At 36.4% G+C, this 23,384-nt stretch overlaps 2 protein-coding genes across 6 annotated transcripts; one reads left to right on the top strand and one right to left on the bottom strand.

The window, feature by feature from the left end:
- Positions 1-9,264: 9,264 nt before the first annotated feature.
- On the top strand, positions 9,265-10,865 carry LOC140010810 (uncharacterized). Its single transcript, XM_072058387.1, has 2 exons — positions 9,265-9,639; positions 9,727-10,865. The coding sequence occupies exons 1-2, from the start codon at positions 9,586-9,588 to the stop codon at positions 10,510-10,512; spliced, it is 840 nt and encodes a 279-aa protein (XP_071914488.1). The 5' UTR covers positions 9,265-9,585; the 3' UTR covers positions 10,513-10,865.
- A 2,423-nt stretch (positions 10,866-13,288) lies between these two features.
- LOC113707045 (DNA ligase 1-like) lies at positions 13,289-22,673 on the bottom strand. Of its 5 annotated transcripts, XM_027229200.2 has the most exons (17): positions 21,687-22,668; positions 20,508-20,624; positions 19,280-19,381; positions 19,087-19,203; positions 18,708-18,938; positions 18,525-18,619; positions 18,109-18,196; positions 16,726-16,857; positions 16,309-16,421; positions 15,592-15,693; positions 15,452-15,513; positions 15,174-15,245; positions 14,973-15,046; positions 14,819-14,875; positions 14,311-14,388; positions 13,645-13,722; positions 13,289-13,536 (listed from the first exon to the last, which is right to left on the bottom strand). In XM_027229200.2, exons 1-17 carry the CDS (start codon positions 22,509-22,511, stop codon positions 13,474-13,476), a joined length of 2,406 nt encoding a protein of 801 aa, XP_027085001.1. In that variant the 5' UTR covers positions 22,512-22,668; the 3' UTR covers positions 13,289-13,473. The 5 variants fall into 5 exon arrangements, with proteins under 5 accessions (XP_027085001.1, XP_071914466.1, XP_071914469.1 ...); XM_072058365.1 differs by lacking the exon at positions 19,087-19,203 and having other exon boundaries at positions 21,687-22,669; XM_072058368.1 differs by lacking the exon at positions 20,508-20,624 and having other exon boundaries at positions 21,687-22,669.
- Positions 22,674-23,384: the final 711 nt, after the last annotated feature.

The raw sequence follows: 23,384 nt of genomic DNA, 5'->3' as shown, positions 1-23,384 counted from the left end.
GCCCATGCAACTATCTGTCATAAATAAGATTGGACAAGATAGCAGAAAAGGCTGCAGCGTTGGGCACCTGTCCCCGAATGCAACAATAATTACATGATCGTTGGCTCCATTTAAGTATTACCGTAGAACCACTGAATTCATGGCTGTTAAAAAGGGTTTTTTTTTTTTTTTTTTGTGAGTACAGACTCCACCGATGAAGGTCAATTAAGACCGCCACAAATTGTGACAAATTTGTGGGAGATAGGGATTGAACCCCTGACCTCCAGCATCAACTTTAATGGTGATGACCACTGGACCAAATAGCCAGTGGCCTGTTAAAAAGGGATTAAATCTCTCCTTTAATTGTAAATTGAGGGGTTCGAACTTCACTTATAATAAAAAAAATAATTTAAAGGAGATATTAAAGTATTCATTTGATCTAATCAGGTTCCTATATACAGTCTCTTTAGACTTTTTTTTCTCTAAATTAAGACAGATTAGATTATGAAAATATTATCGATGCTATAAAATAAATAAGTATACCATAGCTTTCTGGTCAAAACAGGAAAAAGCTGATATGATGAGTGATGACCCTAGTCGCAGATCCCAAAACACTGTCCACCTGAATATGCATATAATTTTTGCTGGCTACACGAACGTGCAGGTTGTAACTTGTAAGACGGGGGAAGGATGGTTAGGCAAGTTTGTTTTTTTGGTAAAAGGAGTTCTGGTTAGACGAGTGAGTTCGTACGTGAATGTGCACTTTTTTGGGATAGAGCTCTATTGGCAAAAAAAAAATTTAATAGCACCGCAAATATGTTTTTGTATTACTTTTTAATATTTTTAATTATTTTTTTATTTCATATACATTACATTATAAAAAATCTTATGCTATTTTTTTAAAATATTATTCCAAATAATTTTCTATCCAAATACACTAGACTATTTTATCTGCATCATATTCAATTACCTTTTAATTATTTTACATGCATCGCATCATAGAATGTGCTATAATGTTAGCCTAAATAATTTTCAAGTAATCTTCCATCCCATTTAAGAATATTTAAATGTACAATTTATATTCCAATTACATCACTGCAATGTACTAAAATGAACCCCTCCCCCCCTCCCCAAAAAAAAAAAAAAAAGAATAAAAGGGAGGATGGATTGCGGTTTTTCGTCGGAAAATTACGTCGTTTTCCGTGATCACATTTCCCTATTACCTTTTTTCCTCACATACATCAAATCGCTACAGTAATTTTTTCATAAAAAATCATGGAAAATGCAATCCAAACACAACCTTTATATTCCAATTACAAATCACCTTCTGCAATTAATCACTTTAAGAAAAATCTCAAACACTTCCCCTCCTCTTTTGCTTTAATAAGGGAGGATGAAATGCTTTAGTCTTTTTCATAAAATTCAAATGTTAATTGCTTTCACCTATTAAGCCAAGTGCCTCCAATCTTGTTTATACTTCTTGAACACCAAATTCCACAGGACTAGCACTCAGTTAGTTATAAACCCTTGTCAAGATTCCAGTTTCTGAATGCAACTTACTTCTGGAAATCCGAATTCCACATGACTGGGAACTCAATTAGTTATACTGATACACCCTCGTCAAGATTCAAGCCGATTGCAGATCTCCTGCCATAGAATGGGAAACAGTGAAGAAAACAAAGAAAGGATACATTTACTTTTCATACCTCTCATTGGTAGGGACAAAAGTAATATTAGTCCATCATTATACTGAGTCCAATACCACATCGAGACAAGAAAACGCGTTACATCATTTCTTGGGTCATCCACGTGTTTTTACTTTTCCCTTTTTTTTATGCTTTTGCTTTTGGGTACATATACATCATGATTTTTAGATTTTTGGCAAAAAAAAAAAAAACATTTTTGAATAGTCATTACATTTTATGTTGAAACATGCTCATGTAGAGACAGAAATGTCCATTATATATAAACTTATAAAATCACACAGTCAATATGCACAATTATAATTCTCTATTCTCAATAAAATTTAAACTGTTGATTTAATTTTTTTTATTTAGATCAAAAAAATCGATCTGGAGCGATTATTAAGTATATCTAGTAATTGAATCCAAAGATCCACTTGGACACACGAGAATTCCACTTGATTTTATTCAACGTGTCAAGTGTACTCCACTTAACATGTAAATATGCAAATGGAATCCTTATATATATATTCACAAGAAGCTTCTCTATTGATTCTGGACCAACTACTAGTAGTTGTTTCGAGAACCGTCATAAAATTTCTAGTTTAGTTTAGTTTTTGGAGTACAATTAACATTTCTTTAAGAATAATGTAGCACAGAGTAACACCATACAAGAAATAGTAGTATTTTCTCGTGAATATGATGTATTTAGTGGAGTTCTTATTGGAGTTTAGTATAGATTTTTGGGCTTTGCTTTTGTTCGGAGAAATGACTTGGGATTCTCCCTTCGATTTTGATCTAAAAATTGACGACTCACCTAAATAAGAAGGCAGGTAGAGACCATAGGCATGGACTTTGGGTCCCCAACACTTTCGCCATCGAATGGATTCTACTTCTACCACCACTACTATAGTACTACTACTACTACTTTTTTTGTTTTCCCTTTTAAATTCATATGACGGGGGCCCACAAAGCTTCACAGAAAACACACTGGCCCACACGGATTTAAGACTCGATTTTCCTGGAGTCAGTTGCTTTGCTCATTGCCCTCTGTACTACCGTGAGATTGCGGGTGGGGTCCCCAATCCCCATATGGTGACCGGCAATTTGCAAATTTCAACTCTCACAATTTTGCCCTGCTGCGTCCGGCGCACCTGCGCTTTCAACGGTTTGAATGGGTCGCGTCATTTCGTCTTTGATCTCAGCCGTCTCTTTCAAAAATTATATGTGTCTTTTTTTTTTTTTTCAAAAAAAATCAATTTTCAATTAAACAGTCTTTTTTTTTCTTAAGTGTTCGAGTCTTCAAATCTTACGAGGGAGAAAAGGAATAGGAAAGGCTTGACGGTCAGAACCTAGGAAGGAAAAGTTTTTGTTCTTAGCTCCACATAGTTGATGCTATGTTACTAAAACATGAAAGAATATGAATTGATAGTTTTGGTAGAAAAATTTTAAAATATTTTTTTAATACATTTTTCAAACGTCATTTTATTTCACATATATTACATTATTACACTATAATTTTCTAAAAAAAAAAAAAAAACTTAAAAAGATGGCAATCCAAATGAGACTGAAGTCAATTTTTATGTGTATGACTTCTTAAAACGAAATTCCTAAAATATATATATATATATATATATATATATATATATTTGCTAAGAGTTTATGTCTGATAAAAGAGGGTACTTTTAGTACAATTGGATAATCTTTCAGATTTTTCTATAGCCGTCCAATTGAAAATTTGAAACTGAGTTATCTATATAAGATAAACAAAAAAGAAAAGATTTAAGCACTATTTAAATTGTAAACTGAACCAGAGTCAATAGATTCAGACCTGTTAAGAATTTGGTGAGATTTTGGTGTGGTCTGCCTTTTGGTGGACAGTTTTACTGCCATTAATCCATCACTTGTTCATCCCTCTTTACATTTCAGTTTCTGCGTGAAACTTATAATTAACCTTCTAATACCAAAAATATGTGTGTAGACTGTACATAGAATATTATTTGAGATAATTTTTTTTGAAAAAAAATACTATAATATATTTTTTATATAATGTATGTAATATAAAAATAATTAAAAATATATTTATCATACGAGCAAATAAATTTACATAAATAATTTATTATCCAGACACAGTCTTTACCACGCCCTGGAATGGAAGGGGACGAAAAGAAAAAGCTTTGATACAGTGACATGCAAAGGCTCTTCAGTTAACTCACATCTTTTCTTCTGTGGCTGAACGAAAAAATCCATTTGCGTTTCGATTGACAAGGTACCACCTATCCGACATGGACGGGTTATTCTTGCTTCGAACACAAGCATTTCCATAACTATTGATGATGTCTCTTCGGGGACATCCGATAACTATTTGATGGTGGGGTTTTGATGGTTTCTTTGCCTAATTTTCTAGATACACAATGATACGAAAATGATTCTTGTAACGGGTGTTAATTTGGCTCGGCACTCGTAAGCATATTTAAATTACACTTAATTTATCATGTAATTTCACACATTCACATTTATTATTACTGTATTTAGACATTTTTTTTCAAATTAATTTTAATTTTATAAAAATATAACATCTGAAATATCTCTTAACGAGTGCTACGCTCATATAAAATAAGGATAATGACATGTTTCATCCCTCACATTTCGCAAAAATATTCTTTTCGTCTCTCACTTTTAAAATGAAGCAAATTCGTCCCTGACATTTAAAAATTAAAGCTATTACATCCCTGAACTTAATTTTCAATCTGAATCAAACCATCCAATAATCCAGTAATAAATTTCGAAAATAGAATTGATAGATCATTCAGTCAACTTCATCATATTCACATGACATTTATTAAACCAAAAAAATAAAAATTATAACATAAAAGGCCATTCTTTGTCTTGGAATAGTAGAGTTTTTTTTTTAATAAAATTTTTCATGCACCGTTAGTATATCCGCTTGCGAATCTAGATGTGTATCATAAATATAAAATTTGGTGTTTAAATTTAAATTTAAATGATATGGTGATACATAAAACCGTCAGTGTATACAATGATAATGTATAAAAGATTAATCTTTCTTTTTTATGTTTTTTTTTATTTTTAGGTTCATTAAATTCCACATGAATATCAAGTTGAGTTAACCAAGTGATGTACCAATTACTCCCCCAAAATTTGTAATCAGGTTGATTGGTGGTTTGATTCAGATTGAAATTTGGGTTCATGGATATAATAATTTCAGTTTTTAAATGTCAAGAACGAAATTGTTTCATTTTAAAAGTGAGGGACGAAAAGAATATTTTTGTGAAATGTGAATGATGAAACCGATCATTTTCCCTATAAAATAATGTCTTTTGGTATGATAGTTTTGTTACAAGTGCCTAATATTGCATTTCAAGATTCTTAAAAAGGATCTACATGTTTGATGTTACTCTTCATCCTAGTTAAGATTGAGGTCCCGAAACTTTTTAATCAACCAAGATTCAAGGTTCTACAAAATAGTGGTGGAAAAAAATGGTATTGCATTTGTATAATCTTGCGTGTTCTGGGTGCTCCAATGATCCTTTCCATTAGCAACTAATTTTTTTTAAAAGAAAAAGATTACAATTCAGACAAACCCAATTGTTTGACAAAATTTCTCAACTGCTTTGTAATTCCAAGAATTCTCAAGACCAACATAGAGTTTAAAGGCGAGAATCACAACTCTGACAGTAAAGGATTATATTAGTGCGTTTGGATTGTTGAATTATCTCAAATAATATTTCACTTGCATCATAAACATATTTTTCAATATATTTTTTTTTTATATTTTCAACTACTTTTTTATCTCACATACATTACATCACAAAAAGTGCTACGGTAATTATTCCAAATAATACTCTATCCAAACACTTAAACTCGAACCGAAGAGTGAACCGAAAAATCCATCTGATTCACGGTTCGACCGGTTCAACTCCAGTCCAAAGGTTTCACAATTTTTTATTCATTTTAGTATTAAAAATATTGAATAAAACTAAAATATTTATCTTAGAGAATAATGATTTAATTAGTACCGGTTGAACCTCTCGATTTTTATCGGTTTTACTAGTTCAATCGACTCTTGACCGAGTTTGACTGATTCAATTGATTTTTTAGATTATTAATTGAATTGGATTGGAGGCATAGACAGTTCGTGATTGGATCAGTCGGTCTGGTCCGATTTTCGAAACACTGCTGCAATAAAGAAACTAAATGCAGCCTAAGGGCTTTTCGAATGACAAGTAAAACATCTGACCGAGTTAACCGTACATCAAAGAGTACTGAAGCAAAAAAAAAAAAGATTTCATCCCAATTTGCACATTATACATGCACTTAGATTATTAAGAAAACACTGAGGATTACAACTATCAAAGCAAGCTAGGTTGAGTTGCTAACTTTACCAAGAACATAAAGCATGCCGTAAACATTAATATATAGTTGCAAAATCTTTTATCTTGAAATTACTGATGCACATGCTGTATTAAATAGCCAAATTGTTCGGATAGACCAATAATTCACAATGAGCAGAATAACAAGTCGTCAACCTAGGAAGTAGTAAACTAAAAGTCGTTTTTAAATAATTAACTCAATACCTTGAGTTAATTGGACACACTACTATATCTTAAATAAGTAAATAATTAATGTCGAGGGAGAGGATAATTAGTAGGTAGAGAGTGAATAACTTTTTCTACAAGAGTGAGTATGGAAGAATATTCCAATCATAGAGAAATGCTTTTTAATTTTCCATGAAAGAAGACTTCAGCCCTCGAATGGGTCTTTTTTGTGCCAAATTTTGGTGGGAAAATTTGGTGTTTCCCAGCATCCTTTTCTGACAATCGCGTACATACTTATGTTGACTGAAAGGTGAAAAGAAGATTTTAAAAAATGGTTTTGAAAATGAAGTGAGGAGAAATAGATAGAACTTGAAAAGGGCAGGCTGCATTTTGAAGGGTTTGTATGCTATTCACTTCCACCTTCAACTTTATGTTGGGAAAAGCACATGGAGGCATCAGTACTCGAGTCAAATATAGCCATTCGGTGATGTTACACATTAGACTATCATTACTAATCAATTTCCTTGCATTGAGTTGATGCATAGAATGTTTCCCTTTGTAGCCAAATTAGATTTTTCGGTTTGAGTTACAAATTAGTAGTGATTCATATATTGAACAAGTATTAACGCGCTTGCGGTGTTAAAAATCATCTCAAAATGACTATAAGATTTGACAAAGCAATTCTCGAATCTTTTTGGGGATGGATATAATACTCATTTCTTCAATTACATATATATATATAGTTGATGACTATATCTAACGAGTGCACGTCGGACACTTGTTGAGATGTATTCTGATGTAAAACCTTAAACGCTTGGCAAGTGTCATTTCCGTTCAACTGGGAAATGGGAATCATTGCATGCTAAAGGTACCAAACAAGCGTAGTAGATTACCTTTTTTTTTTTTTTTTTTTTTTCAGTTGGGAGGTATTCGGAACCACCCGACTAATCCCACCAATCCCGAGGATAGCGGGCCCTACCGATCCCCAGGAAATTACCCTGAGCTGCCCAAGCTTGGAATCGAACCCAGGACCGGCGCCTTAACTAAGAAACGCGAAATCCGCCCGAGCAACCCGTGGGGGGCAGTAGATTACTTATATTAAACTTGGAACTCTCACTCAGTACTGTTGCAGAAATTCTAAAGCACAGTAGAGAGTCCAAGACATAACATGACGGTATAACCACTTCCACATAATTAATTAATCAAAGAAGTTTAATTGACGGGACATTTTTTTAAGCCAAAAACAAAAAAAGTTAGCTCGAATTTCTAGGCAAAAAGTAAAAGATACCCACCTAATTCCTCACTTAACTTTTTAAGAACGAATTTTATACATTTTCTTTCTGGTAGAAAAGGATGTGTCTGTGTACCTCATATTGGCGGTATAATACTCGTGTGGTCTACAAAGTCTATGATATTCTGAGGACTGAGGAGACTGCTCATCTCATCTTTATATAATTGCATTGTACTATTCTAAAACAATTGCAAAATTTTTCTCCCTTGTTTTTTTGTCGGCAATAAGAATAAAATTGGAAAGTATAATGCACTGCAGTACCCAATCAATGCTCTTGTATCCAAGAAAATGAAGAAGAAAGAACAGTCAAAGGTGGTTGTTTGTTTGTTTGGATGGAGTATTATTTGAAATAATTACTGTAATAACTTTTATAATATGATGTATGTTAGATAAAAAATGGTTAAAAATATAAAAATATGAGTTAGAAAATATGTTTATGATACAAGAGAAATATTATTTGGGATTTACCGTCTGATAAAAAAGAATAGTAAAAATGACAGCAGTGTAGTAGACTAGACGTTTTCTACTGACTCGTAGTAGTTAAATTTTGGATTTTTGGTAGTCAAGTGGAATAATACTAGTAAGGTAATAGATATGTATGCAGAACCAAGTAAAACTTGGATCCATTCAAATCACTAGAATGTTTGTTAGAGCAGCATCATTTGGCCGTGGATCAATCGATAATTATATATGCTGTTGTGGGTTCCGCTTCAGCTAATGTCAAAGATTAACTCTCTTTTAAGTGCAATTTAAGTAACAAAGAAGTTAAAAGAACGAGAGAGGGAGTCAGATAGAAATTGGAGTGACAAAAAGGTAGAAAGTGTTCCATAGCCCTCAAGGAATGCTCCAACCCTAGTAATGCATATCCACTTCAGTTATCTTTCTTCCACTAGCAATTGATTACTAATCAATTTCCTTGATCTTTCTCGATTTGTCATAACGGAAAAAGATGTGTGCTCATTTGAGGGGAAATTAGCATACAACTATCAAAGACATAAACTAATAACAATCTCTTTGAATAACATCCCAATTCTAGCAGCACACGGTTCCATTGCTCTGTTTGTATTGTAAATTATTTGAGATATTTTTACTGTAGCACGGTTCCAGATGTGATGTATGTGAGATAAAAAGGTAATTGAGAAGATAAAAAGATGTGTTGAAAATTATAATGATGATGTAAGCAAATAAATTTTGACAAATAATCCTCTATCCAAACAAACCCAATTGGACTTGACTAGAATGACAAGTATAAACTTTGTTAGACATGGGAAAGAAACAAAACCAACTGCCGTCAGCCAACAAAAAATGCATTTAACATCAATAAACCTTGCAGAAACCTTGCAGGAATTTAATGTCGAATGCCAAAGTATCCCTTTTATTTTCTTTTACGTGTAGAATATAAACATATAGTTTTGTCTATAATAAATAAATAGTCGGGATATTTCTAATTCGACTCTTAAATTCTTAAAATTTTGTATAAAATAAAAACGTATATATATATATATACACACACAGAGACATAGTCGGTTTGGAGGATAGAATTGTCGTGTGATTGGTGCAAGACGATCAAGAGGCTGTCTTTACCCCCGCATTTGGCGCTGATGTGTAATTCTCAGTTCTGCCGTAGATGGACACATAGATACTCTACTCCCACTAGTACGTACTATATGTGCTGCGTCGAGCCATCTGACTGACTTGTTGAGTGTACAAAACAAATACTACTAAAAAACCCAGTCAGATCAAAATATCAAATGTGTTTCTTGGCCTTTGGGTCTCCTCCAACCCCGTAGGCTGCTCTTGGCCTTTTCTACATTTTTTCTCCCACTCCACAGTCTATACACCCACTCTTTTGGAGGGCGGGGGGAGGAAAATGTAACACAAACAAATGCGCAAGTAGCATGCAATTGACTACAGTACAACAAACAAGTCCTTATAAAATGACCACAATTATCACTCCTATTAATTACACATTCCTCTTTTAGGCCTCCTCCACCCGACTTCCCTTGTCTTTCTCCCTTCCAAGGCTTCAACTTTATCCATCATCAATTTAACTTGCTACAACTGCAGCAGCACTATGGAAAACCAGAGGGGTCCTCTTCTGAATTGGGCTTACTTCTACCAAGGAAAGGTTAGGCATTATTTATATCTTCAATCCATTCATTTGATCTGACGAGAATTGTAATGTGTACTAAAGATGTTTGTTTGGCTGAAACAGGGCATGGATGAACTGAGGCAATCACTTCTGCTGACTACTATGGAGCTGGAGAACGCAAGGCTAAAAGCACAAGAGGAGCTCAAAATGAGAGATGATCAGCTATTTCAGCTCAAAGATTTGCTCAGCAGAACCATCAAAGAAAGGGATGAAGCACAAGAACAATGCCAAAGACTTGTGCTTGATAAGCTACTGCTCCAGCAGCAGCAGCTGATGCTTCAGCGCCAGAATCAGCAATCAGCACCCCTCTCTGGAATTTCAAGCATCGAAGATGAGCCCAGAAGAGGAGGAGGAATGGACTCCAACAACGGCTTTTCTTCCTCCGACTGCGAAGAAAGCATTGTTTCATCGCCAATTATTGAGCAAAATCCGCCGCAGGAATTGACTCATCAGCTTCAAGTTCAACCACAACATCCCACAACAGAATTAGACCCAACATTGCCTATTTTGACAGACAGGCCATTGCCTGAAAAAGGGAAGTTCTTGCAAGCTGTTATGAAAGCTGGACCGTTGCTTCAGACACTTCTTTTAGCTGGCCCTCTCCCACAGTGGCGCCACCCCCCACCACCACTCGACTCCTACCAGATTCCACCGCCACCGGTGGTCGTTCCACCACCACCTACACCTCCAACACTATCGGGTCACTCCCTAAATCAAGATTCTTTACTCACCATTGCTGCCTACAACAGTAACATTAACAACTGTGGCAGAATGAACAGGAAAAGGGGTTACTTTGAAGGCTCTGATTCTTCAACTGAAGCCAAGTATCAAAGGCTCGTTCTTCAATGACTATTAGTGCCGTTAATCTACTTCCACCCCATAAAGCAGAGTGATACAAGTAGTTCTTTTCTTAGAGGAGGCTTGGAGTACGATTTTGGAACCTGGGGTCAACTGATCATATACTAGCATTCTGTACATAGTTCAGAAATTCTTGAGTTAAGAGGCTGAAAAGATCAAAGTTAATCAGCTGTAGGAGAAGACTAGGGAGACAGGGATGTTTGTTGTGGTCCTGTTTTTTTACTTTTTAGCTTGTTTCTGCCTCAGTATTGGTTGGTTTGTCTGCTTCACCAATGTCAAAATTCCCTCTACCTTGTGCAAAGGGGATTTGATTTTCCAATATAATTCCAAGGGGATATTTTGCAGATTCGACGTGCAATTCAAATATTGTTGAGTTTGGTTATGTATGCAAGTAATAATGCAACAATTTTGTCGCTCATAATTTAGTCATGATGCAGATATATGATGAATAAGAAATGCATGCTTGTGATTTGCTCAAGCGAAAGGGGCTATCAGCAGAATTAACTTGACTAGCATGGTCGTACAAACGTTCACTCAACGTGCAATGTCTGATGTTCCACCTGCCTGCTATAGTTTCTTGACAATGTGTCATGCAGTGGGAGGTGGGAAAATAGAGTGGGGAAAGAGGGGTTGTGGGGGTTTGGAGGAACATCAAAATGTTTATGTAAACGGAACATCAAAATGTTTTTTTTTTAAAAAAAAAAAAAAAAAAAGATCATGTTTTTTTTCAAGAACGTGGATTGGTTACATTGGAAGGTAGCAGAAGGCCATAGCCAAGAGCCACTAGGTCCACGAGAGCCTTGTTGTCGGGTCGAGTGGTTCCCACAAATCAGAATCAGGATCTACTACTTGTGTGTGATTTATTATTTTAAGTGGATTTGATGCATCTCAAATCATTTTTAGGTACATTTTGATCCAAAGTTTTCTTTAATCTGCTGCTACTGCTTTCCCCATTTCTCCATCCACCCCCACTCCCCTCGTATTTGGTTAGCTAATTCCAAAAAGTTCAGTAATTTTTTGTTGTGGCGGTCAATTACAGAAGTCCAAAGCAGAGGCAAATACAAGTGTGAGTGCGTGCTGCAGTTTCTTTCTCATGTTCACAAGGCATCCAATTGTTAATAGACTACTAGTATGGACGCAGGGAATAATCCAATTGTTTCGTCCTTTAGGCTGCTTCTAAGTGTTATTGCCATTTCAGAATATAGACTCGGGAAGTTTTCACTGCTGCCTTTTCCTATGGTCCGAACACAAGCTACAAAGGCCAATTTTGCATTTTTCATTTCTCTTCCCTGTCACTATCCTTGTCACTAAAAACAACCAATTTCCAGCTCATGGAAGTGCGGAGCAAGGCAAAGAAAGAGCCTCTACTCAGAAGAAAAATGAAGAGTCGAGTCGCGTCAAGAGTCTTAGGTCCGACATTTTTAGTAGAACCATAGAATATCAGCTATCAGACATTTTTAGCAGTGAATAATTACTACATTCGATCATGCGCAAGTGTGAAAGAGGATAACGGTTTAGGCATCTTGCAAATGTTCTCGACTCCTGGGGTAAACACTTTAGACCAGAAACTCTCTTCTCTTCGTTGCAAAAAATTAACGGCAGAGTTTCAAAAATCCAATCCGCCCTGGTGGTGGCGGAAGTTTCTGCTACCTGATGATGACTAGAAAGAGTCAGATGGAAGTACTAACGCGATTGCGGTTCTTTGACTTCAAAAGTCTTTTAACGAACTCTTGCAGCCTCCAAAGGGAGCGCTCTCAAAGGCCTGAGACCCATCCTTTTCAATCCCATACCTAACCTACCCCCCATCCACGCCTAATGCGCGTTTAACCAACATCATTGCCAGGTTTACTAACGTTTCCAAATCCCACAGCAGCACAGCAAGTAATCATTGGTCCCAAGAACCCAAGTCTGGTGCCCCAAAGAAAATTTGAGAATTGATAGAGAAAGACAATATCGTGCTAATCACCCCAGACGTAGATATGAAACTGTGAAGAGGCATTCCAGTTGTATCACAACTGGTAAACTTGAAATCCAAAACCCAACTGCGTTTTCCCGTGGAAACGCGATGTCTTCTTCCTCTTGACAACATGCACAAGCAGGTCAAGTAAATACTCGGTCTCCAGCTGTAACATGTGCCATTTTCTAGAACACATTCAGACCAAGTAATAACCTGAGGGATAATGCTCCCACCGTATAAGCAACAGGCTTGGAAGTCCGTCTTTCTTTTTCTTTTTTTCCGCCTTCTTTCCTTTGCCCAGGTATAGATCAAATTATACATGTAACAGCTGGAAAGTGCTAAAGCCAGATTTTAAAATGAATCAACAGATTATATGGGAAAACTGGAACAGCAACTAAAAGAATCCGAGTATTGCAGCGCTTCTCTATCTTTGATAGCAATAGAAGAAAGTTTACAGCAGATGGGAGGGTCTGCAACTTGAAAACCAGAACTGTCACCTCTCGAATTTTGGGTATCAGTATTGGAAGGATGGGAAACCAGCATTAGAATGATGACAAACTTAATACCAAAATGGCAAAATCCTAAATGTGTGTGTGTGCGTGCATGTATGAGAGAGAGAGAGAGGGAATCCCCACCAAACAAACACACACCACCACAAAAAAAAAAGTTGTAAGACACAGATATGATTGTGAAATAAATACAGGGTTTTTATCTAAAGATGCATGCAAGCAATATAATCAAAAGTATCTGGACAGGTTTTAACATTATTTTGGTAGCTGTGACTCATAAATCATAATTCAAGAAATTAAATGGGTTTTAAATGACTGGTTATATTACTCACACTGTGAATATTACTTAGATCAGTGAAACCAGTGCATCAAATTTGACAATAACACAAGTTTCCAGAGGGCACGACTTACTTTTGTGGATGCCCAGACATGCACAATAGGCATCATTTCTATAAATGAACTAAAATATCCAACTAATTGCTTTCATTATTGCTCATCATCATCGCGGTTACTTTGATTGTGTTTCTGAGCTCTATACATATCTGCTACCTGCAATCCAACAACAATTCAGAAAGAGGCCCAGGCAACATTTCATTAACGTGCGAAAGATTATCAGTGAATTAATAAAGAACCAGTAATCAAAAGATTTTTCTTTACCATATCAGCAGAAGAGGCATCCTCTGGATTCTTATCTTCTCGAACCCGTAGTAAACGTGGAAACCGAAGAGAAATTCCCTTTGGAAAATTAAAATTAACAAGGTGAAGGGATATCAGATTTGAATCACAGGAACAAAATTTTTCATTGTCTAAGAATAACTCACGATCTACATAACAATAATCTCAACACCCGGTTTACCACTAGTTTGGTATGTCAGAGGAAAAAAAAGTGCCACGATGTGGCATGAAGTTCAACAGCCATATACACTTTCCTTTGGGGGACGACGAGGGGCAGCACTCCCTCCAAAATTGAATGAAGTCTAAAGATTTTACCATGTACATAATTTATTTTCAAAGTAGTCCTTTTTGACAAAAGGGTTTGCCCCTTCTAATGTTTTAAAAATCTTATAGCACTTAACAGAGCACCGCAGCGCCCCCCCCCCCCCCCAACAACAAAAAAAACAATAAAAAAAAACACCCAGCGGCTAACAAAAAGTCTTGGTTTTGCCAATGCTTGCAAAAAAGGATAGAATGATAGAAAAAGGGAGGAGAAAATGACCAGTAAAATTAATCTTAAGAGCTTAATCAAAGTATGATGGATTCACTGCCAGGAAGTTCAGATGTATTCTTTAACTTAATTGTACACGCTTGGAAGTAAACAAATACCTTGTCTGAATCCACAATACCAGTAGCAGCACGATGAACAGGACTGATAGTCAGATCAGCAGCTTTTACCTCCCAAACCTGAAAGAGTATATGACTCAAAAGATCACTGTATGAGGCAGAACAATAATCTGCATAAAAAAGGAGCATGCTAGAAGAAAGTCTATATTCACAAGGAACGGGATTCCCACATGTACAACACGAAGAATGCTAATAAAGCATCCAACTTAAGTCTAAAAAAATGGATGTATCAAACAAAACCCATAGAGCAAGAAAACTTCGCTCCCAACATTTCTTCCTGAGTACAGAAACAATCTGGAAAAGAATATCACAAAACATTGGCATAGAATTATTGCCTAATTCATTACGATCAATGAGAATCTCACAAAAGAATAGACATTGAAAGATTATGTGAGCCAGCTGGCACTGATGTAAAAAGCAGAGTAATGAAAAAAAGGAAGAAAATCACAAACAATGAACAGAAAAGGAAGCAGAGGATAACTTTTACTACCTCAATAGGTTCAAACCATACATCTGGATTGATTGTATCTGAGTACCGGTAATAAGACTGGGATATCATTTAAATCCAGAAGCATGTCAGAATCCGTATAAGGTTTACAGAAATACAAAATTCTTCCTATTCAATGAGGAAGTAAATGAAATACCTTTGGCTTGGGAATAACTTTAGAGCGCAAGCTGGCAGAGCGCTCTTCAAGCACAGCTTCAGAAAATCCAGTGCCTAAGCACAACCAAGAAGTTTCTTATCACTTGATGTCAAGGGATGTATGTATTTAGAGTTTAGACAAAGTAATTGAAGTTTCCTATCAAGGTAAATTTCACAGTGAACCATTAAGTAGGCACATTACCAATTTTACATATGCTCTGGAATTCTTCGTTGTTGACATCATAACAAGCAAGGAGAAAGGCTCCATAAACACCTAAAAATGGTTCAACAAAGTTATGAAACCAACTTCCAATAAATGCAGCAATACAAACCCAATTAAAAAGCAAAAGAGTATACACTGGTAACTATATCTGAAGCTAGGGTGAAGAATGTCAAGCATAGTGACACAAATCTGAATCTGAGCCAAAATAAGCGAATAATCACTTAGTGTCCTCTCAAAAATATGATATGTCAAATTACCAGTACGTTTTCCCCGGCCATGGAAAGCAGCAATGGGAACCAAATCCAGTGAGTCACCCGTACTGCAGATCATATAAGGTGAAAAGTAAGTTGCTCAAGCCCAAAAGGAATAGCCAGTGCTGTGAGTTCAATGCACATACCTATCCATGTAATCCTTTTTCAACTTCAGCCAGTTATTTGACCGCTTGGAAGGCTCATACGTGGCATCTTTCTTCAATGTCTTAATTATCAACCCCTCACAACTGCAAAGATGGATAGACAAAATAACAAACAGTTCTTGTAGAATCTGTAGAAACATTTTTGTTGATTCTGCAGAAAGAAGCTCCAAGCTAGGAGCCCTCAGGTGAAGCTAAGCACATCTCAACTTTGAAGCCAGAAAAAAGGGAGAAACTACTACTTCTTAGACAAATAATATTACATTTCACCATCTATTAATGCAGGGAAAAAAAGGGAAAAAGAACTCCTTAGACCACAGCACATTAGGAACATATAACAAGAAAAAATGACAGATGTACAGAGAAAAAACTGAATTAAATTATCTAACTAGTTGACTTTTCTGACCGGCCAAAATTCTAGTGCACTAGAAGCCATAAGGTTGGATGATCTTATATTGCACTAGGCAAGCATAAGATCATCGAATACAACAGGTTTGACCTAACAGAGAGAAACTGTATTGTACAAAACTTTGTCCACAGGCAAAAGTTGACAGATATAATAATTACGATTCCGCCAAGTGCAGAAGTCAAAGATTAAAAAAGAAAAATTCTAACAGTAAATAAAGTAGATTAAGCCAATTAGTAACAATACAATAAGGCCAAGACAGGAAAATGATCTTGAACTCTGCAAAGACGAGTTACCTGGCATCAACAGCAGCTTCAAGGAACTTCTGTATTTCCTCAAGATCATTTGATGTTACTGCTGTAGCAAATTGAAAAAAGCCAGGTTCTTCCTCAAATGACTCGTAAAGATGCTGCATAAAACCAGTCATAAAGAGTAAAGGAAAATAACATGACTACTAAAAGGTCGACAATCAGCATTAAAGATAATAGCCTGAGACATGTTTACTGAGCAAGCACTGTCATTTGGATTCTTTTTAGTTTATTTTATCATGGGAAAAGGAGAGGAGGAGAGTCACAAGACGTTCTTTATGCGATACTCAAAACATTTTGGTCAAACCATTTTAGTAATTTGACTTTAAAAAAAATCCAAGAGTCTTTTGCCCAACGCTAAAAGCAGATAAAGATATTAACATCATTGAACAAAAATTAGCATACCTGCCTTCGACTGTCAAGCTGTGCTTGTAGAAGAGGTTGGCCATTGATATACAAGATATCAAAAGCATATATGCAAACACCAACCTTTATTTCACTCAAGACCACATTTTTACGAGCCCGTGTGCTGAGGACCTGCCACCAATTCATACTTTTAAGTCTGAATTTGTAATACCATTCTTACAACTCTAGCATTTCATCAAGTAACAATTCATGTGTAACACTCTTTCCAGCAAAATGAAAAGCTGAACACCAGAAGAAGCTGGCTCCTAAATGACAAGAAATATACTTAGAAGGATAAAGTGTAGAGACAACAAATGTTTAGGAAACCTAAGTGTGTCCCCTTTATCCTCCTGGTGGGTGGTAGGGACATGGTCAGTAGAAAAGAATAGCCTGATATATATAAATCAGTAAAATTTGTGGACATGTTACAAGATTAAGGCAAGGCCCCTGATGGAGACTAATGATGGTCTGTTTGCCAAAGCTTGACTTGAATTACCGAAAAGAAACTAAAAAAAGTGCTTATACAAAAGCATCAAATCAAATACAATATATTCCAAATTCAATTTTCAAGTTGTTTGGCCTAACATCCATGTAGCATCATCATCCGTCAAAGTGTAAATTCCTCATTTGATCAACAAAAAGTAGCCCAATTAGTAATGAATCTACCCTTAGTCATATTCATCAAAATTTCACCACCTTCAAATATTTTAGAGCAGACACTGGACAGATCAAATTGGCCGAAACTTTAATACCTCAACACTCAAAAATCTCCAGTTCCTATCAAAGAAAATCAAGAATTATATGACATCAACTGACTCAAATGAAGCACCTGAAATAGATGCAAGAAAGAACTTGCACGTGTAGTTTTAAGATATCCCATAGGGGGACTGAAGGTGTTGGGAAGCATTTCATGGGCCAGGCCCCAGGCATGCCCCATTTAAGTTCATGATGAGATAGCCCATAACAGATAGCCCTAGGATTTTGAGCATGCTCAATACCAAGATGATTCTTACAGCACCCAAAGTTGACGAGTTCACAAACGAAAAACAAAGATGACTCGACCACTTTCTTCCCAATACAGGATTGAAGGAGATTTGTTACTTTGCCAATTTAATACTTCAGCATTGATTGTACATAAATTATTAACATTGTATATGTTGTTGTCATATGCCACAACAAAGATCATGAAGGCTACACAATAAGCAATGCTAGAGCCAGAATGGGAGACTTAAATCAGTTAGCAATCGATTTTTCTATTTAACTTCAATTGTTCTGATGTGCTAGCATAGTTAAAAGGACCACTTCAGCAGGCCCATGACAAAATCAGATTTACAAAGATCTTGCACTTAGGCAAGCTCAATATTACAGAAGTAAACAGTTCACCTGGAAGGGGAGAATTTTTTTCTTCTCACGATCAAATGCAACAATTTCACAATCAAGAACAAATGAGGTTACAGACGGCCTTTTAAACCTGCAATAAAACAGCTAAATGTCAGGAAAATTGAGAGAGATTTTCTGGCAGACTTGTAATGTTAGTAGGAAACAACTAGTCATTCTTAAAAATAAGCTCTACTGATATACTCTCATACCCAACTATGTAAATTATGTTTCTGCTCATTAAGAAAGCAATAGACTACAAAAACCCATCATGAGAAGGCCCACCACAGCAGTGAAAGTACAGTGCTAAGCTCAGACAGCCTTACTCAACCAAGTAAAGAGACTCTTCCTGTTCATCAAACCATTAACCAGCTTGTGAGCATGTTCCAAATCAAAGTTGGAATGGGCTACAATAAAAGTACCTTGAAATTGCATCCACAACATCAGGATACTTTCCAGTGTTTCTTTCTGCATTTCGACTATATATCTCCACTGTACCATCCTCCATGTAGTGAATCTGCAGGACATGGTTAGACAAACACACATCACCAAGACTGTGAAAGGAAAGGCATATAACATAGGCGTCATGTCTAGTTTCTTGCTACCTGAGCACGTTCTCCATCATACTTGTATTCACAGGTGAATTCAATATCCTGAAACTTATCCAATATTTCAGAAACTCCCTTAGTTGGTTTTGCTAGCATAGGTCCAACAGGAACACCAGGTGAAAAGCTACATGTCTTGGGAAGATCCCATACACCATCAGCAAGAAGAGCAGGGATTATTTTATCATAGACTGGAATTACCGAGTAAACTTGTTTCACGATTTTAGCAGCCTGAGGGAAGGAAAGCAATTTCACAACATGTTTATGCAATAAACAAAAAACTCTCTCTTAAATTTGCACATAGTATTAGCATAATAATAAAATCTAATTAAAAAATTGATTCAAACTCTCTCAGAAGTTTAAATTCATGCCAAGATACCTCTTCTAAAGAAGAATCTATATTTGCAGGAGTTGAAGATTGCTTATCAGCATAAACTGCAGCATGGCCCAAAGCAGCTAACAGAGTTTGCTCAGCTAAACCAATGCGCAGTTTCGCCTGCATGTAGAGTTCAAGAATAATTTTCAGGGATTAAAGGTGCCAATTTGTGATATTAGATCTTCAATTGTCTCACCTGGAGCAGACGAATCAAGTACTGAGGTTCACAATCAGTAGCAGCAACCAGTAGTGCCTTGATATGATTCTTTTTCTTCTCTTGACTATCCTTACCAGATTCCTAATGCAAATCACATAGAGATACAGTTACAAAACTAAAAGAAGTAAACCGTTATGCTCTTCTCTAGATCAATAAATTATAAGTTAATAAACAAGCACCAATTCATGTGCATATCTCGGCTGATTACCCATCATCCCAAAAAAAAAAAAAGCCTCTCTCTCTCCCCCCTGATGTTCAACTTTTCTCACCCGTCTCTCTCTCTTCCGTTTCCTCTGTAATCTTTATCTTACTCTCTCTCTCTCTCTCTCTCTCTCTCTCTCTCTCTCTCTCTCTACCTATGCTTCTCTTGCCCCCCTCGCAACTTTCACTTTTACCTCCTAACCCATCCTCTCCTCTACCAGTCAGCCCTCCCTTCAACATGCAACGACCATGGAAGCCAAGCTAGAGATAGATAATTGAGGTTTTTTTTTTGTTGGTCTCATGGTAGATCAGCCTTTCCTACATATTAACAGTGTTGTGGGGTGTTGTTGGGAATTCATGATGGATCAAAGTTTTGATTAACAGTTTGTGGTGATTTTGGCGGTTTTGCAGATATATGAAATTTTGAAAAAATAGTGTGCTGTCATTTGAAATTGGTGGGGATTAGTGGGATGATTCAAAGAGTTGAAAACATTTCTAGTTTGGCAAGAATGGATGTGATGTTAGCGGCTGCTTTTGTTGTTTGTTGTTGGCTGAGTTTTTTTTTTTTTTTTTTGAATTTCGTTGTTGGCTGAGTTCGGTGGCGGTCTAGTTGCAGTCATACAGAGTCCATTTGGGAAGAAAGATAACAAAGTTGGCAAAAGGGGGAAAAGAATTAGCTAGACATACTAAAAAAAAAAAAATTCAGTGGATTCCTATTTCACCACAACAAACCAAACATACGAAAAGAAGTTGCTAAAACCCATTACGATTGAGGACCTTTGATACTCATTGCTATTGCCATTCCAGAATACCAACCAAACAGGTAGTTAGTGTACTCTAGCTCCAAAACATTTCAAAAAATAGATTTCAAGTTTCATGTATGGAAACCAATAAAGGCAGCTATGAATATCTTAAGGAATAAGGCAATCCAGTTTAACTCTCATCTACAGCGAATAAGATCAAAGCTCATCATCCAAGTCCATGAAATGGGAAAATTCAAAGGTACCTTAGCAATAAGGCGAAATGTATCAAAAACTTTAACAACAGTTAGTGCTTCTGGTTTGCGCATTAAAGACTGAGACGAACGGCTTGCTTTTGCAACAAGGCCTAGATCACCAAGCTCCTGAGGCAAGTCGGATAGTGAAGTAATCATTCAAAATCAAAAAGAAGAAAGAAATTGCGGGCAAAAACTTGCAGGATTTTGATATGTCAGGAGATTCCTGCACACAAATTATTAAGCAAATATAACTAGACTACACCATTCACAAGCTTTGAATGAAATTCTGCTCCTCTAACTACAAAATTTCTTAAAACAAGTGCAGTGTACTCATTGCAGAAAGATCAGCCAGAGCCTTCCATTAAATCAAGCAACTAGAGTCACAGAAGTCAAGTAAATCATAAAGAGAATAAATGATAAATTTTTCTATATCTTTAAGTAGATATCACTACTATAAAACACATTTTGCAAATTGTATCTTAGATCAATTAAAAAAAAAAATTTCCAGACAAGCTACAGCGTACAAAATGTAACAACAACCAACGTACAGCTGCAGCCAAAGAAAGTAACAAGGTAAAACTAAAGCAGCTTCTCAAATTATGCAGTTACTTCGTAGAACCAAAATCGAGCCCAGAACTAAAATCACAGGCAAAGGATCAAATGTTTTTGACATCAACATAGCACCAAAGCTAAATTCAAAATATTCAATTAAATGTGGCATTTGACTGGACAAGCTTTTTTTCTAATCCCATTCTTGATAATTTGTATAAGAACAATAGTGCTTGTACTGAGTTAGTAGATACCTTGCAAACCGAATCAGACAACATAATAATCACCATAGCAGCATTCTACAGCATTGAAGCCACAGCTAGGCAGAGGCCTAAATACAGCGTGGGACTTATGTTTCTTTCTCCTCCCCTATTCTCCATCTCATTTATTAATGTTTTGTAATCAATGAAACAAGGCCAAAAATCTCTAGAATTTCATTTACTAGAACTGAGAACAAGTTACCAGCGATCATTCTGTCATTTCACTTGAAGTACAATTTCTTTAATTTCTTGGCATCAAGTTAAGAAAAGCCAACTCCACAAACAATAATATTCAGAGATAAGAAAAGAAATTCAATCATTTCTAAACCACACCCAAGATTTGATAAACACGAGTGACTGGAATGTAGTAGAGTTTCACCTTGTACTGCTTCTTAATTTGTGCTTCTTTTGTTCCGCACGCCTCGGACAGAGCCTTAATAATCGAAGCATCCCCAATCCCAAGCTCCAATCCTTCATGAGCTGGAGCAATCCGGTTCGCCAAAAGGTAAACAACAGCCACCAAATCCTCTGGCGTCGTTTCCATCACAGTCCTCAACATGTTACAAACAATTGCAGTTATCGCAATCCGCCCTGATTCTTTAGAAATAGCATCCAACGCCTTCGCTACAAACATAAACGGCACCCTTTGTCCCTTTCCCCAATATGCCGCCTTCTTGGGATCAAAACTTGCCGCCTTATCCTTCAACTCAAGAAGGCTCTCATCAGGAGTAATTACCACCTTAGGTTTCTTAACCACCGCTTCCTCACTTTTCCCCAGCTGGGCATCCTTAATCTTGCTCGAAACGTCATTTTTCATATCTTTTTCCAACTGGGCTTCTTTAATTTGAGCTGAATCAGGTTCTTTGACTGAAATCGGAGCAGAATTTTGAGAAGTGATGGTGGGGGTGGTGGTTTTGCGTTTCTTGGGAGATGGTTTTTGTTGTTTCTGCTCGGACTTTTTCTTGCTGGCATTGGACATGAGGAGGTCGAAGGCAGAAGGGCGAGAAGCCATTGCTGCTATTGATCCTGGATTAACTAATGGAATCGAGAGAAAGAGGGATCTCTGAGAGAAGGGTTTTGCGGGGAAGGAAGAATAGATGAGAAAGTAGGGCTTAAAGCCGAGTGGTTTTCTGAGGGGATGAAGCGAAAGAGTGTGGTGGGTAAAGTAGAGTGAAGAAGAGCATGACCTGAATGCGGTGAACATCAGCTGCCGTTTTTCTGCTACCGAGAGGGAGACAACTGACACGGGTTGCTCATTGCTGTTGCGGACGCGGATGGATAGGAGGGAAGAGGAAGGCAAATGGCGGGAAAGGAAATTGAGGGTTTTGTGCACTTGGATTGAAAATTGCCAGAAAAGCCTTTGGAAAAAATTGCTGGGGAAGCCCTTTTTGGTGTTTGGGTGATGAGTTGTCAGCAAAATCTTGAGAAAGGGACTAAGGTTATGTTTGGATTGCATTTTCCGTCATTTTTCATGGAAAAATTTACTGTAGTAATTTGATATATGTAAGGAAAAAAGGTGATAGGAAAATGTAATCACGGAAAACGATAATATTTTTCGATGAAAACAAGCAATCCAAGCATGACGTAAAACTTTCATTTCGTAAGCTAGCAAAACTTTCATTTCGTAAGCTAGCAATAGGTGATTTGAAATTTGTGATTTGAAGGTTTGAGATGTACCCCCAAAAAAATAATAACAAAGTCGTAAGCTAGCAATGGGTAGATTAGTGAGTTAGTGGCATATTAGTGGTTTATTATACGTTTTCTTTCACTATGTTCACACTCTGAAGTCTGAATTATTCCAACCCAATTGATGAAAAATGTCTTATAAGTTTAAAAATTTTTAGGACAAGTGCAATATCCATAGTTTATTTTTGTGATATCTCGCAATCGTGGAGTGGAAATGGTATGCATATATGCTTGGGATCGTGAGTTATCAAGTAATTTAGATTAATCATATTTTGTACCGTAATTTCGCTCAAAAGTTAATTAGGCCAACCCGTGGATCAAAAGCGTTACAATTTTGACTTATTTTATTGATTCAAGTTTGTTCAAAAACTTTTTTTGGTAAAAAATTTAT

The sequence above is a fragment of the Coffea arabica genome, chromosome 1e (assembly GCF_036785885.1).
Source record: "Coffea arabica cultivar ET-39 chromosome 1e, Coffea Arabica ET-39 HiFi, whole genome shotgun sequence".
NCBI lineage: Eukaryota > Viridiplantae > Streptophyta > Magnoliopsida > Gentianales > Rubiaceae > Coffea > Coffea arabica.
Note: the sequence above shows the minus strand (reverse complement) of the source record. Positions and strands in the feature narration are given on the sequence as shown.